Source organism: Borostomias antarcticus, assembly GCF_949987555.1.
Source record: "Borostomias antarcticus genome assembly, chromosome: 16".
Lineage (NCBI taxonomy): Eukaryota > Metazoa > Chordata > Actinopteri > Stomiiformes > Stomiidae > Borostomias > Borostomias antarcticus.
This window is the reverse complement of record NC_140249.1, coordinates 12,708,454-12,724,443: the sequence shown is the minus strand read 5'-3', so window position 1 is coordinate 12,724,443 and position 15,990 is coordinate 12,708,454. Positions and strand designations below refer to the sequence as shown.

General features: G+C 45.0%; 1 protein-coding gene across 1 annotated transcript; it reads right to left on the bottom strand.

Annotated features, from left to right (window-relative positions):
- Nucleotides 1-14,074: 14,074 nt before the first annotated feature.
- On the bottom strand, nt 14,075-15,493 carry LOC311319705 (piggyBac transposable element-derived protein 4-like; the record flags this gene model as incomplete). Its single annotated transcript, XM_084451307.1, has 1 exon — nt 14,075-15,493. The coding sequence occupies one exon, from the start codon at nt 15,491-15,493 to the stop codon at nt 14,075-14,077; it is 1,419 nt and encodes a 472-aa protein (XP_084307433.1).
- Nucleotides 15,494-15,990: the final 497 nt, after the last annotated feature.

Genomic DNA, 15,990 nt, shown 5'->3' with positions numbered 1-15,990 from the left:
TTGGATTATTTGGAAAATAGATGTGCTGTTATCTCTGCTGTAAATAATTTGTAACCAGGTTATATTTATTATGCAGACATTGGTGTTATTTGTATGGATCACGCATATTGCGTCATGCACAGGCTGGGCCTGGCGAGAAGCCAACGTAGGCCTAATTCTTTTCATCGTTCTCATTCGTTCGGCCTCTTATTAAGAAATGTGCGTATAGCCTATAATAGGCCAGCTACATTTTCGTTTGCATTCTGACCTTGAGTTCTCATGTAGCTCCCCTTTATTTTTTATTTCTTCACTGATCGCTCAGCTGTTGTGAAAAATGAAATGTGTGTGGGCTACTTTAGTTTTCCGTGTTACAGTTTGTTGTAGGCTATATGACTGTGTTTAAATAAATGAGTAATAAAATGTTGTTCAGTCTCCTTGCTGTGTTGCCGAATGCCGACACATTGAGAATTAATCTACCGCTTTGCTGAGGCAGCTGCTGCCGCTCGCTCTGTGTGTTTGGTAAGGTTATATGAATAATAATAATAATCATCATCATAATAATAAAGGAACGACTAGTCGAAATCTTTAGTCGGGGGCAGGCCTAGATAATACATACATTTACTTACTTACCGTGTGATGTGTGCATGTGTCTCACTGTATGACAAATACAGAAGCATGTTGTTGTTGTTGTTTGCAAACGTCTGAGGTACGCAGGCTTTCCAGCTGATGCACAACAACCAGGCTGGAAAGCTAAGATGTGCCCAGTGGAAGGAGGCTGCAGAGGTTTTGTAGCCACCTCAACAGCCAGGCTCCTCCGGTAGATGGGAGTGAGAGGGGAGACCCACCGGCAGGCAGGCAGAGACCTCCCCAGGGGCCTCATTTATCAAAGAGCGTGTGAATTCAGGTGTAAAAGATGGCGTACGACGAAAACGAGTGTAGCGCCCACCCCCCTACTCTGGGTCTATAGACGCCGTGAACGGAATAGACGAGGAAGGTGAGGCTATGGGTTCATGTACTACGATTGTAGGACAGTATAACTTTACAATCACTTAGCTCATTATTATGCATTAAATGACCAAACCAAACTTCTTTTATATTAAAATAGTGTAATGATAATTGGATTAATTGTTTGGTTTACAGCGGTGATGGCGAAGTCACAAAAACAACAATAGAGCACCATATATTGTAAGCAAGATACAAAACCCATACAAGGGTGGTTAAGGAAAACAAAATAATTCACCTAGGTTGAGCTCATACACTCAGCCTTATACTTTTACCAAAATATCCAAACCTTCTATAAGATATCTCTATCACTTTTTTATACCTTTGCTAAATGGTGCTGTTTAGCAGTGAATAATCAATTTGGATACTGTATATATTGTAGCAAACTACCTCTCAGAAAACAAACATCACTCTCTCCAACCTTATAGCAATGTGGGCCCACACACACGCGCGCACACACACACACACCAAAATAACAAACACGGTGCAGGCCTGTACGACGCTTGTGTGCGGTGTGGCAAATAATCAACTGCCCCTTCACTCAACTTGAGCAACAAAAATGAATGGCCAACTCACAGTTCCTTGGTCGCAGTCAGACAAAGGTAGCTGGCGCTGATACCCAGAGCTTCACAGGTTGACGGTAATCCTACCCGTCTCGACCAAGCCCCCAGGATCAGCTTGGCGCATTGAAGCCACCATGGGCTTTCAGGCCAAGCTCGGTATTGCAAGTCACGTGACGGCATGCGGCCCAAGACCCTTATTTCCCATGGTTTGTGGATTATGATAGATAGGGCTAGAAAAGGAAAACAAAATGTTTCTGGGTATCATTCAGCATCAGAGACCAATCTAATCAATATAAACTTTTAATTCAATGGGGTTTTTTTGTTTTTGAAGCCACCAATACCTGTATCGAGCCCATTTGAAACATGTGCTGTGAACGAGCCTCGGGACGCTGGTCGCGCGTTCATGAGTCCTGCGAGCTCGGCGGAAAACCCGTCACCATAGGAAGACCCGCTCTACTCTGCCTCTGATTGGATAGAAAGTCATATGTAATGACGTCGGCTAACATTTGCTATGCTTTTAGCAATGAAGCTGCTATGATCATGCTAATCATAGATATGAATGTATGTCTATGATGCAAATGATCATGACATGTGGTTACTTTAGGACATCGTTGGAAAAGATCTAGAGGGTACGTGGGTCAATGTTGAATAACTTAGCTAACATTATATAATGTTACATTTCTTTATATTAACGTCAACTATATTGATAGGCTAGGTAGCTATGCTAACGGTAGCTAATGCTAACGGCTTAGGGTTAACGTTAGTTAATGCTAACGTTACGTTCGGAGGTCTCAGATGTATTTCAATTTTAACATAATGTTGAGCATGCTCAATGTGACATTGTTCATACATTGATTACAGTCTGTAATCTTGTATGGCGTTATTTAGCTATAGTGGGCTGATGCTTGCTGCTGCTACTATAGCATTTGCCACATTATACATCATATTAATCAAGCATGGTTATTGTTATTACCTGAAGGCATTATTACCATTGCAAGTAAGCATGCCATGTATATGCCATGCCTGAAAATCTAATTAATATTGTGATTCTTCACCATCATAGCTCATTGTACACTGATATAATCATTCTCCTTGCTTTTGCTAATACTCATCTCTTTTATCAAACTTTATGCTAGGAAATAAATCTGGCTGTGATTCGTCACTAGTGCTCATCCAGGCTGTTGTCATCTCCCGCCTGGACTCCTGCAACTCCCTACTTGCTGCCATCCTGCAGCATTGGCCATCAGACTCCTGGAGAAAGCTGCTGCTGACCTGGTGTTCAACAGCCCCATGCTCTTCCACACAACTTCCCTACTCCGTTCTCAGCACTGGCTCCCTGCGCTGTCCCATCCAGTTTAGGACTGTGGTGCAAGCCTACAGGGCAAATGAACAGCTCCCTCCTACCTCCAGGCTGTGGTCAAGCTCTGCTGCCTTGAGGTGATTGGTTCCCCAGTTGCTCCAAGCCCCCCTATGGCAGATTGTAACGGCCATGGCTCTTTTCTGTCCTGGCCTCAGTGGTGGAATGAACTGTGCACTGATGTCAGAACAGAGCCAATAATACACACTGTTCATAGTGAGCCTAGTTATTATTGATTAACTTGGACTGTTTCCTCTCTCCTCGTCAGTCATTAAAATATTTTCAGTGTTTCACAATACTGATGTATAACATTTCATTATTTTGTCTCAGACCATTTCTGAAACAATCATCGGTGTCAGTATACATTTCCCTCCAATGTTATTGCTTGCCCATTTTTAACCATTTAACTACCAGACTGTACAAACGAATTGCACACCTATAGTATTTTCTATTGATGATTTTTTTTTACAAGGTATAGCCTACTTCTCCACTTTCTCTTAATGTTGGTATGAAATGGCAGTCAAACTATGCAATGATGTTCCACACTGTTTCCACCCAAATTCCCAACAAATGTGGCCACCACACTGTTCAGGACATTCACAGGTCTTGCTCTCAGGGATCGGTAAAAGAAAGGGACATGGTTCCTCCATAATGTGCTAAGGCTCTGCTTAGATCAAAGGCTTGGTCATCAGAAAATATCACAAAGACAGTGATCACAAAACAACAATTAAAAACATGTCACCAACTGACCAACTTGACATGCAAGAAAACTGTCATGTCTTTGCACTGTCCTGTCCTGCTCCCAGTCCTGTGTCTACAACAGTGTATGCCTTAACCCTAGTCAAATTTCTAGTATGTGTGAACCATATACATGGCAGTAAACAAATCTTGAGTCATACAAACTGGAGGATGCTTGACCTAGTATGTGTGAACCATATACATGGCAGTAAACAAATCTTGAGTCATACAAACTGGAGGATGCTTGACCCATACAAACTACTTTAACTCAATTTCAATAAACAACTTCAAAATATGGCAGACAGAAGAGCTGAACAGACTAGGTAGATGACTGGATGATCTTACAGAGAACCAAGGGAAATTGACTGGTATTAATGCTAAGAGTAATGAGGGATGAGGTGCAGCTGGGCAGAGCGGAGACAGGTGGCAGGTGATGCAGGAGATGGGAAGGTGAGTAGGCAACAACCAAGCATGAACAGGAACTGGACCACTGGCTCCCCTTGACTGTCCAACCCATCCATCAGCACCAGCAGAGTGGACACGATAGAGCCAGAGAGAGAGAGAGAGAGAGACAAATGCAACGCAAGGTTAGTTTAGTTCCAATCGCCCATGTCCAACATCAATCAAGTACGCAGCCAAGCTGAAGAACCGAGTTACACCGGAGGCGGAGGCTCCGTGACAGACAGGCCTCACCTGTGTATCTGGTCCTGTCTGCTGGAGCGTACTGGGGCCAGCCGGTCTATCTTGTGGAAGAAGATGAAGGAGGGTCTCATTAGGTTGACCTGGGGAGAGACCAACAAACAGCCACCACAAGCTCTCAATCAACACTGAGGATGATGGTCGGGTATCCTGTCCAATAATTATACCCCCCTCCCTGGATGGGACAGCGCAGGGAGCCAGTGCTGAGAACGGAGTAGGGAAGTTGTGTGGAAGAGCATGGGGCTGTTGAACACCAGGTCAGCAGCAGCTTTCTCCAGGAGTCTGATGGCCAATGCTGCAGGATGGCAGCAAGTAGGGAGTTGCAGGAGTCCAGGCGGGAGATGACAACAGCCTGGATGAGCACTAGTGACGAATCACAGCCAGATTTATGTCCTAGCATAAAGTTTGATAAAAGAGATGAGTATTAGCAAAAGCAAGGAGAATGATTATATCAGTGTACAATGAGCTATGATCGGGAAGAATCACAATATTAATTAGATTTTCAGGCATGGCATATACATGGCATGCTTACTTGCAATGGTAATAATGCCTTCAGGTAATAACAATAACCATGCTTGATTAATATGATGTATAATGTGGCAAATGCTATAGTAGCAGCAGCAAGCATCAGCCCACTATAGCTAAATAACGCCATACAAGATTACAGACTGTAATCAATGTATGAACAATGTCACATTGAGCATGCTCAACATTGTTAAAATTGAAATACATCTGAGACCTCCGAACGTAACGTTAGCATTAACTAACGTTAACCCTAAGCCGTTAGCATTAGCTACCGTTAGCATAGCTACCTAGCCTATCAATATAGTTGACGTTAATATAAAGAAATGTAACATTATATAATGTTAGCTAAGTTATTCAACATTGACCCACCTACCCTCTAGATCTTTTCCAACGATGTCCTAAAGTAACCACATGTCATGATCATTTGCATCATAGACATACGTTCATATCTATGATTAGCATGATCATAGCAGCTTCATTGCTAAAAGCATAGCAAATGTTAGCCGACGTCATTACATATGACTTTCTATCCAATCAGAGGCAGAGTAGGGCGGGTCTTCCTATGGTGACGGGTTTTCCGCCGAGCTCGCAGGACTCATGAACGCGCGACCAGCGTCCCGAGGCTCGTTCACAGCACATGTTTCAAATGGGCTCGATACAGGTATTGGTGGCTTCAAAAACAAAAAAACCCCATTGAATTAAAAGTTTATATTGATTAGATTGGTCTCTGATGCTGAATGATACCCAGAAAAATTTTGTTTTCCTTTTCTAGCCCTATCTATCATAATCCACAAACCATGGGAAATAAGGGTCTTGGGCCGCATGCCGTCACGTGACTTGCAATACCGAGCTTTGGCCACTACGTCAAATGGCTTCATGCGCCGGTGAGCAACTTTCATTGAAATGAATAGGCAGCCATTTTCAATGCCGTCTCCAGTTATATTAAACCTCCATGGTCTCGACGCGTTCTTCGTCAGAGGACCCCGGTAGCTTTCCCTGGTCACCCCAGGGTCTATCTGACCTTGCTTGGCGCTGGAATCCAAAACTGGTCTTCATCAGAGGACCCACACGACACTTCCTGGTCACCGCGGGGTCTGTCTGACCTTGTTCTGCCGTCCAGTCCCACGCACACCCTCCTCAGAGTTGTGCCCAAACTCAGCTAACTAGACGGTGCGACTGGCTAACTAGACAGTGCAGCTACCAGCCGTTAGCTGCAACCAAACTAAACGCTAGCTAAACAAGGGTTAGCTAGCACTAGCATCAGTAACGTTACTTCGGTAGCTAACTCTACAACACACGAGCTACAAACTCTATGGGACCTCAATAACCCTTATCTGCCGGTCTCCTCATGACGTGGTTTCAAAGTCCAACAAAATAATTTGCGAGACGTATTGAGGTATTCGTTTCAAACAGTAATTTTACACGTTATCTTTTTTTCTCTAGAAAAGCTTGGTCACCATCTCTCACACTCTCCTTTTCCCCGCGCCTGCTCCACACACTCTCCCCCTCAATCCCTCCCCCACCCATTTCCCATAGGTGGAGAGACTGATTTGAATACCCAGTACCAATAGCAATCTTAGAGAGTAAATAGGTCAAATGTATTTATCAATGTTATTCAACTGAGTAAGTTAAACTGCTTAGTATAACTCACCGCCCGAGTGATCACCTGGGGCCTCATTTATCATTGAGGTACGCCATATTTTACAAGGTCTTTTTCGCGATTTCAGGCGTACGCCATTTTCCCCCCCCACATTGCGATCTATCAAGCCGAAAGGGCGAAAATTTAGTCGCCTTTCTACACGCTTTTGTAGGACACCTCTCAGGTTGTCGTACCGATTTACACGGTTTCCTACACCCTTTTTGAACACAGGGGGAACTGGCGACGCAGGTGGTGCGTCGGTGAATTACAATGTTTGATGGAGAGAATAAGAGCGACAGTTTCTGAACGCACAATCATGTAGGCTAATAGCCCAATTCAGCACAAACATATATCGCAATGCAAGATTAGACGTGTCCTCTAACCGGCTCATTCATGGTCCGATATGGATTTGTTCCCCAAACATAACCTATGCGCTGTCCCAAACCTTTCCGCGCTATATGTCACACACCTAATGCAGGCACTCCATCAAACGGCAATAATTGACCAAATAGATTGTCATTAATATGTGATCATGTGGACCTGTTTGCTGTTTGGTAAGCATATAAATTACAGTCCTCCTGTGCGTAATGCGAGCCTAAATGAATCTGGCGCTACTCGGCCTACTGGCCGAGATAGAACTCCAAAGAGGTGACGGCGATGGCGACTGCACCCACATATTGATAAGGGCACCATCAGTGAATGAATACGTCTATGTGAATCGCTAAAATGTGCACACTATAAATACCCAAATCATATGTGACGCCGACATGCTCATCACAAGTGTAGTGGCACGGTGGCCTGGCTCCACGCATGACTCATTCATCCTGGCGCACAGCAGGGTAGGGGCTAGACTGGAGGCAGGCGCTGCGCGTGACGGCTGGCTTGTTGGTGTGTGCATAGCCAAGATACATATTCTTAGTCTTATTTACTTTAATCTTTCTTAGCATTTTCCATCCATACAACGACAATACAATAAAACATAAAAACTTACAATAACAGCTTATGGGTACTTCCATCCATGCAGCTTTTTTTTCTTACTCAAATATGACAATTTTAATATTAGTGGTATCATCACACTTCCTTCTATAATCCATCCATTTTTCCCATCTCCCTTCAAACTTTCCTTCCTGCATCCTCAATGCATAAATAAATCTAATAAATCTCCTCCACAACACCCACCACTGCTCCTTGGTTGGGGGTTCCACCTTATACCAAACCCTCATTATTGTCTTTTTACTAGCAACCAATAGTACTTTCACTAGGTATCTGTCCCCTCCTTGTACATCATTCTGTTATGTTTGCCAAGATTCAAAGCTGATAAGAATGAGAACCAGTCAAGACCCCACCACAAAATGAGGACCCAAGCCCTCAGCCCCCTCCCCGTCATGAGGTTTACCAGCGGGGCCAAAGGGCCCACACTGAGGTCATGCGCCAGCTATGAAGACACAAACAAGTAAGGTTCACATTTCTACCATTTTATTGTCTGTTGGTGGGTGACTGTGTGAGGTGTGTGAGTGCGTTTGTGAGTGAATGTGTGAGGTCCGTGAGTGTGGTAGTGAGTGACTGTGTGAGGTCCTTGAGTGTGGTAGTGAGTGACTGTGTGAGGTCCGTGAGTGTGGTAGTGAGTGACAGTGTGAGGTCCGTGACAGCATGTGTGAGGGAATGAAGTGCAGTGAGGATGTCCTGTTGGCTCTGGTGGTGTAGTGTGGTGACCTCCACCAACTGCTGCACAACTGCCCCACAACTGCCCCAATCCCTTCTGCCATTTCCCTCTGGGCCTCTAGGGTCATGAGCCTCCAGCACAGCGTCTGAGAGGAAGCCCAGCCCTCAGGGACCCTTGAGGCAGGGACGCTGGCAGCCGGAGGTGGAGGCGTGGGCGGTGGAGACGGAGACGGAGGCACTGGAGATGGCACTGGAGGTGGAGGCCGGTGCGCTGGAGGTGGAGGCACTGGAGGTCGTGGCGCTGGATGTGGAGGCTGCAACCGGCGGGGGCACGACCGTCAGGTCAAGGACCACTGCAGACTCCCCCTCCTCTGAGTTCCACCCCACGTCAGAGTCTGGAGAAACAATTTCAGTAATTTTCTTTGAGTTTGTCTGTTAACTTGATTATGCATTAAACATTTTATTGTGTAGCCATATTCATTTGATATGTGTTTCTGTTGGCAGCCAAATAAATGCTGAAGTGTGATTTACCGGGTGATTTAGATGAGAGTCTTAATTTCCCAGAGGGGAAAATGTTTAATGTGGTCTAACATTATGAAGTGATCATCTGTGTTATCGTTCCCTGTTTTTGGTCCTAAATCAATCATAGCCTACCACAGAATGTGTGGAATGTTTGCTTTCCTCACAGCCACATAATACAGAATGTCCGTGTAGCCTACGCCAAATACAGGATGCACGAAACGTACAGTAGGCTACCTAAACTGTAGGAGCAATCAGACAAATGTAGGCTCGTACAAATAGCTTACCTTCCGAAGATGATTTTCTTTCCTCGCGTGGACCTCACCAACAAGCACATGCACCTCCGTCTCCGAAAAGTTTCTCTTCTTTCCGCGTTTTTCCATAAACGTATTTGTCTTTCCTATGCTCCACGCTATATTATGTCGGTTCCTTCCGGGGTATCCACGTTGTGCGCTGTCATAGTTTTGACCATATATGGTTGAATTTGGGCATGGAGAGGGCGGAACACGAGGCGCGTGCGCGTACGCTCTCTTCTCCGACACCGTCGGATTTTCTGTGGTGATTTTGGCGCAGCAGCGTGTACGCCATTTTTGATAGATCCGAAAAGCGTGTAAATATTCTCGTCGTACGCTACTTTTCGCATTTTCCTCGTTTTCGTCGTACGCCCTCTTTTACACCTGAATTTACACGCTCTTTGATAAATGAGGCCCCTGGGCTACACGAGAAAAGGGCGGACTGCTGCGTACGACGAGAATATTTACACGCTTTCCGGATCAATCAAACCTGGCGTACACGCTGCTGCGCCGATTTTTCTCCCACGGTGTCCTAGAAGAGTGCGGACGTGAACGCGCTTCATGTTCCGCCCTCTACACGCCCAAATTCAACCATATATGGTGAAAACCATGACAACGCACAACGTGGTTCACCGGAAGGAACCGACATAATAACATAGCGTGGAGCAAAGGCAAGACAATTACATTTATGGAAAAACGCGGAAAGAAGAGAAACTTTTCGGAGACGGAGGTGCATGTGCTTGTTGGTGAGGTCCACGCGAGGAAAAAAAAACATCTTCGGAAGGTATTTGTACTAGCCTACCTTTGTCTGATTGCTCCTACTGTACGTTTCGTGCATCCTGTATTTGGCGTAGACTACACGGACATTCTGTATTATGTGGCTGTGAGGAAAGCAAACATTCCACACTTTCTGTGGTAGGCTATGATTGATTTAGGACCAAAAACAGGGAGCGATAACACAGATGATCACTTCATAATGTTGGACCACATTAAACATTTTCCCCTCTGGGAAATTAATGGTGTGTTCGTTTGTGGTCGGAGGTGGCAAGTCGCAAGTGGCAAAATACCTACCTCCGACCTGTGTGCATTCGAGCTATAGCGAATGATATGATGATGATATGATATGATATTGGCGTCAGTCGGCAACTGGGGGCTGAGAAACATATCCGAATTTGCGACGAGGAAGTGTGAGTTCACGCGGTTTAATCATTCCTAGTAGCAAGTCGCAATTTGCCACCTCCCAGTTATAAACGAACGCACCGGTAAATCACACTTAAGCATTTATATGGCAGCCAACAGAAACACATATCAAATGAATATGTCTACACAATAAAATGTTTAATGGAAAATAAAGTTTACAGACGAACTCAAAGAAAATGACTGAAATTGTTTCCCCAGACTCTGATGTGGGGTGGGCCTCAGAGGAGGGGGAGTCTGCAGTGGTCTGACGGTCGTGCCCCCACCGGTTGTAGCCTCCACCTCCAGCGCCATGACCTCCAGTGCCTCCACCTCCACCTCCAGTGCCATCTCCAGCGCCTCCGTCTCCACCGCCCACGCCTCCACCTCCGGCTGCCAGCATCCCTGCCTCAAGGGTCCCTGAGGGCTGGGCTTCCTCTCAGACACTGTGCTGGAGGCTCATGACCCTAGAGGCCCAGAGGGACATGGCAGAAGGGATTGGGGCAGTTGTGCAGCAGTTGGTGGAGGTCACCACACTACACCACCAGAGCCAACAGGACATCCTCACTGCACTTCATTCCCTCACACATGCTGTCACGGACCTCACACATTCACTCACAAACGCACTCACACAGTCACCCACCAACAGACAATAAAATGGTAACAATGTGAACCTTAATTGTTTGTGTCTTCATAGCTAGCGCATGACCTCAGTGCGGGCCCTTTGGCCCCGCTGGTAACCCTCATGACGGGGAGGGGGCTGAGGGCTTGGATCCTCATTTTGTGGTGGGGTCTTGACTGGTTCTCATTCTTATCAGCTTTGAATATATATCTTGGCAAACATAACTGTAGCGATCCCGAATGTAATTCACAAAGATGGACTGTCTCAGAACAGAGGCGTTAGGGTCAGCAATGATAGAAGGGAAACGGAGGAGACAAGGCCAGGGTCCAGCTGGACTTCACACAGGAGGGGGAGGGGTGGTTATCAGCCTAGACCCAGGGAACAAGGACGAGAGTATGGGAGAGAATGGAGTAGGGAGGGAGGGCAATCAACTAGATCATTGGTTGATATGCTGAGACATAGCGGATACGAAGTGACCCCCCCACATACCAGAGGAAGATGGCAATAAAACGAATGAAAGGATCCCTTTTTTTAGCTAAGTCTCCCTATCAGCCTCTAAGCCTGGGAAGGTGAGAGACAGCCCCGGTGACCCCCTTAATAAGATAGGTCTGGCGTTTATCAGAAGCGGACAAAGAAGCTGTTTGGAGGGAACTAACTGTCCCTAAATGTGTAATCATGAAAGTAACCGTATAATCCATTAGTAAAAATACAGTTGAATATCATTTATTGGAAATATAGATGCTTAAGACAAAACTGACTATTAATCAACATGTATGTGTTAGTAAAAAATATATTATGTAACTTTGTAGAAATATATGACAAGCATGTAATAGATAGGAAATGTATTCATGTATTAACTGTCTGGATATATAAGTTATGCTTAAAACCAGAGTTTAATAAGTTGTTAGTTAGACAATTCAATCTAAAGAATGGTAACTTGTATTCTTCCATGTTGTGGGTGTGAGAGATAAGATGAATGCAGGAGGTATTAACCAATCAGGAGGGAGGAGTGACGAAAGGAAAGTGAGAGCTAAACATGGGATTAAAAGGAAGGAACAGGCGGGAAAGAAGACACTTTTTTCCTTTCCATCGGAAGAGGAGTGGAAGAAGTCAGAAGCTGAGAACCTGGGATTTGCTTTTCTTTCATGAACTTTTTCTTGTAACTTGCATTTTTTCCATGTAAACTGTATTATTTGTATAACCTCACAAAGTTTTATAAAGATTCTTACTTCAACACCAGATAATTTCTTCTTGCTTTTATTGATTTGGTGAGTATCTAAATATTTTGGTTGAGTAAGTTAATCATTGATTGAAATGTAAATAACAGGTTTACAGCAGGGCAATTGGGCCCCAGCTGAAGCCAGCTACAAGGAGCCAGGCTTATGGTGAAGGTCGTGTCTCTGTCTCTAAAGGAATTCACCTCTAAGCTGAGAGAAAAAGCTTGAGCAGAGGTCTGAATTAAAATGGTAATGCTCTGAGAGAGAGAGCATATCACAAACTCATGTGGGAGATGCATTCTAAGAGAGGCTATGACTGTTTGACTCATGTGATGGTAGTTTAAAGCAGTAACATATTAGCTTCATGAGCCACGGATAACGATAAAACCCGGTGAGAGAACGGAGTTGATAATAAAGGTTGTATAAGCCGTGGCAGGGAATTTACATAAATAAGCCATCACTTTGAGATCAACAGGTCAAATAGCCTACTCTTCAACAATAACACAGGATGATGTACAAGGAGGGGACAGATACCTAGTGAAAGTACTGTTGGTTGCTAGTAAAAAGACAATAACGAGGGCTTGGTATAAGGTGGAACCCCCAACCAAGGAGCAGTGGCTGGGTGTTGTGGAGGAGATTTATGTTATGGAGAAGTTCACGCATGCATTGAGGATGCAGGAAGGAAAGGGAGATGGGAAAAATGGATGAATTGTAGAAGGAAGTGTGATGATACCACTAATATTGAAATTGTAATATTTGAGTAAGAGAAAAAAGCTGCATTGATGGAAGTACCCATAAGCTGTTATTGTGAGTTTTTATGTTTTATTGTATTGTCGTCGTATGGATGGAAAATGCAAATAAAGATTAAAGTAAAAAAGAAAAAGAATATGTATCTTGGCTATGCACACACCAACAAGCCAGCCGTCACGCGCAGCTCCTGCCTCCAGTCTAGCGCCTACCCTGCTGTGCGCCAGGGTGAATGAGTCATGCGTGGAGCCAGGCCACTGTGCCACTACACTTATGATGAGCATGTCGGCGTCACATATGATTTGGGTATTTATAGTGTGCACATTTTTGCGATTCACATAGACGTATTCATTCACTGATGGTGCCGTTATCAATATGTGGGTGCAGTCGCCATCGCCATCGCCGTCACCTCTTTGGGGTTCTATCTCGGCCAGTAGGCCGAGTAGCGCCGGATTCATTTTGGCTCGCATTACGCACAGGAGGACTGTCATTTATATGCTTACCAAACAGCAAACAGGTCCACATGATCACATATTAACCCTCAGAGGGCTGGGGCTATTTGAGCCGTTTTTGTCATACTTAGGATTTTGACCTCATATACCACATTAACAACATGGTACCATGCCATGCTTGGTACCATTTTTTCCTGACATGTTCAGCTACCTGATCTGACATTCAGTTTTTGATTATGACTTACTGTATTGTCACCATATTGTATATTATACTATAAGAATTTCAAAATCGGATTCAAATTTTGTGTGTTTTTTGTACTTGAAAAATGTGAATGTGATATTCTAGCCTATGGAAGGGTGCAAATGCACCCACAGGTTGTATGTATGAACATACAGATGTCAAATAAAGATAAATCAAGCTATATACCATCTTATTTTGACATGTAACATGTAATAATCATAGGCGTTTTTACCTCTTTTTAGCTGTGCCTTTCTTCAACACTTGTTCAACAACAGACCATGTCTACAATTAGAGATCTAGATAAGATTTGCATTCTCTGGGTGTGAGGACTTGCTGTATTTGACCTGACAATTAGTGACTGCTATATGTGACCTGACAATATTTCAATTGTACATGCTGTACACTGGACTCTGCATACTGTATTCCCAAGAAATAAACAAAATCAGATTAGCAAAATGGTATTTTATTTATAGTCTACAAACTGTAAAGCAGGTGCAGTGTCTCTCAGATACAGCTGGACTGGACAGAGTGACCCATACGGAAATTAAATATATTGCAATATATTACAAATGTATTCAAAATATATTATTATATTGCAATATATTTCATTTCCGTATAGGGAGTCAGTAGGACAGAAGGACAGTCAACCGGAGTTGTGGAATTCAAAGAAACAGTTCCTGTCGACACTGAGGCAGAGGGCCACATCGCATGCGTTGCACTTCCAGGAAGTGTCTTTCCTCTCGCCATTTTTTGTGCAGAGCCTGCACACCTTGCGCCCGATGGTGTTCTTCTTGCTCGGGTTTTCTGCGAGCTCTTCATGCGTGGCAGTGGGCACAGGAATATGCTGAGCGTTCCCGTTGGTGGGAGTGGGAACTCCTGTGACCTCCACCCCACACAGTCCGGCCACAAGCTCAGTGATGAAGTCCTTGTGGGACATGGGGGTTTCTTTGGGCGTTCTTCTCTCACAGATTTCACAGTGCATGATGTAGGCATTCGTTGTAGCAATATCTACAAAGTGCAGGAACATTGTGCGATAGAACCGGCCGGCTCTACGGCGGGTTGAGTAGTACCCTGTGAGCTGATCTGACAGATCAACTCCACCCATAAACTTATTATAAGCTTTGATGGGGGTGGGGCATTGCACATCTTTCACCGACCAGATGTTATCTTCCTTCACCTTTCTCGGGATCGTGTCACCAAGAGTGTAAGCAGGATGTAGAGTGGAGCAGATAGACACAACCTTCGTGTCCATCCACTTCACGAAGACCAGGGCCCCCTCCCGGATCCACCTCAGTTTGCCTCTCTCTGCGTTCTTCGGTATGGCATTCTCTCTGCCTCTGGGAATGTCCTTCCTGTTCTCTCTGTACGTGCCGCAGGCTCCGTAGTTCATGGTGTGCAGGTCAGTGAACAGTTTTGGGCTGGTGTACCAGTTGTCCATATAAATATGGTATCCACTCCCCAGCCACCGCGGACATATGAGATTCATCACTGCATCATAAGAGACTCCATGCTCGCTGGTTGGAATGTGCGACTTGCCTGTGTACATCTCAAAGTTGATGGTGTAGCCATTGGAAGAGTCAGCCAGTACGAATAGTTTCATCCCCCAGCGTGTTGGCTTGTCTTTCATGAATTGAGTCATACCTGTTTTTGCCTTTGTGGCCACCATTCTCTCATCAATAGACAGGTTCAGCTCTGGATGATAGTGTGCCATGCAGGCTGTGCGGATCTCTTCATACAGCGGCTTCATGCGAAACAGCTTGTCATACTGTGGTTGTCCCTTCAGGCGATCGTTTGCGACATCCTTCTCTGGATCACTGAGGTGAAAGTTCCACCATATCCTCCTGAATCTGTCCCTGGACATAATCATTCTGGGAAAGGGCACTGACATGATGTGATTGGTTTTCCAGTAGTCCTGGAGGCATGGCAGGTGCACAATGGAAGTGTACAGGAGGAGACCAAGAAAGTGACAAAGAGTCTCTAGATCAATGTTTTCCCACTCGTACTTCTTGCTCTTGGTCTGCCCTGAAGCATACTTGTTGGTGTTTCGGACAATGGTCAGCATTGAGTCAGTGGAAAAGTACAACAGGAAGAGTTCCTTTGGAGTGAAATCCACATGAAGGTCTACCTGGGGTCCTGGATCCCTTGTGTGCCTCCATTGTGGGTGCTGTGGGGTAATGTCGGGATCCTCCTCAGTTCTCCAGGGCTCTCCTGCTGCGGCTTGGCCTTGCGGAGACACTGCCCTGTCTGTCTGGCGCTTGCGCTTCCCCTTTGCAGCTGTTGAAGGTGTGCTATATGACAAAAAAAGAGAAAGGAGAATTTACAACATTTGCAAAGGGAGTAAAACTGACTCATTCTCTCAAACCCTCTTGCTCATTCGCACATGACACACACACACCCCCCTCACTCAGACACCACTATATCTACCTGCTACTGACAAGGGTAGGCTATATCTACCTGCTACTGACAAGGGTAGGCTATATCTACCTGCTACTGACAAGGGTAGGCTATATCTACCTGCTACTGACAAGGGTAGGCTATATCTACCTGCTACTGACAAGG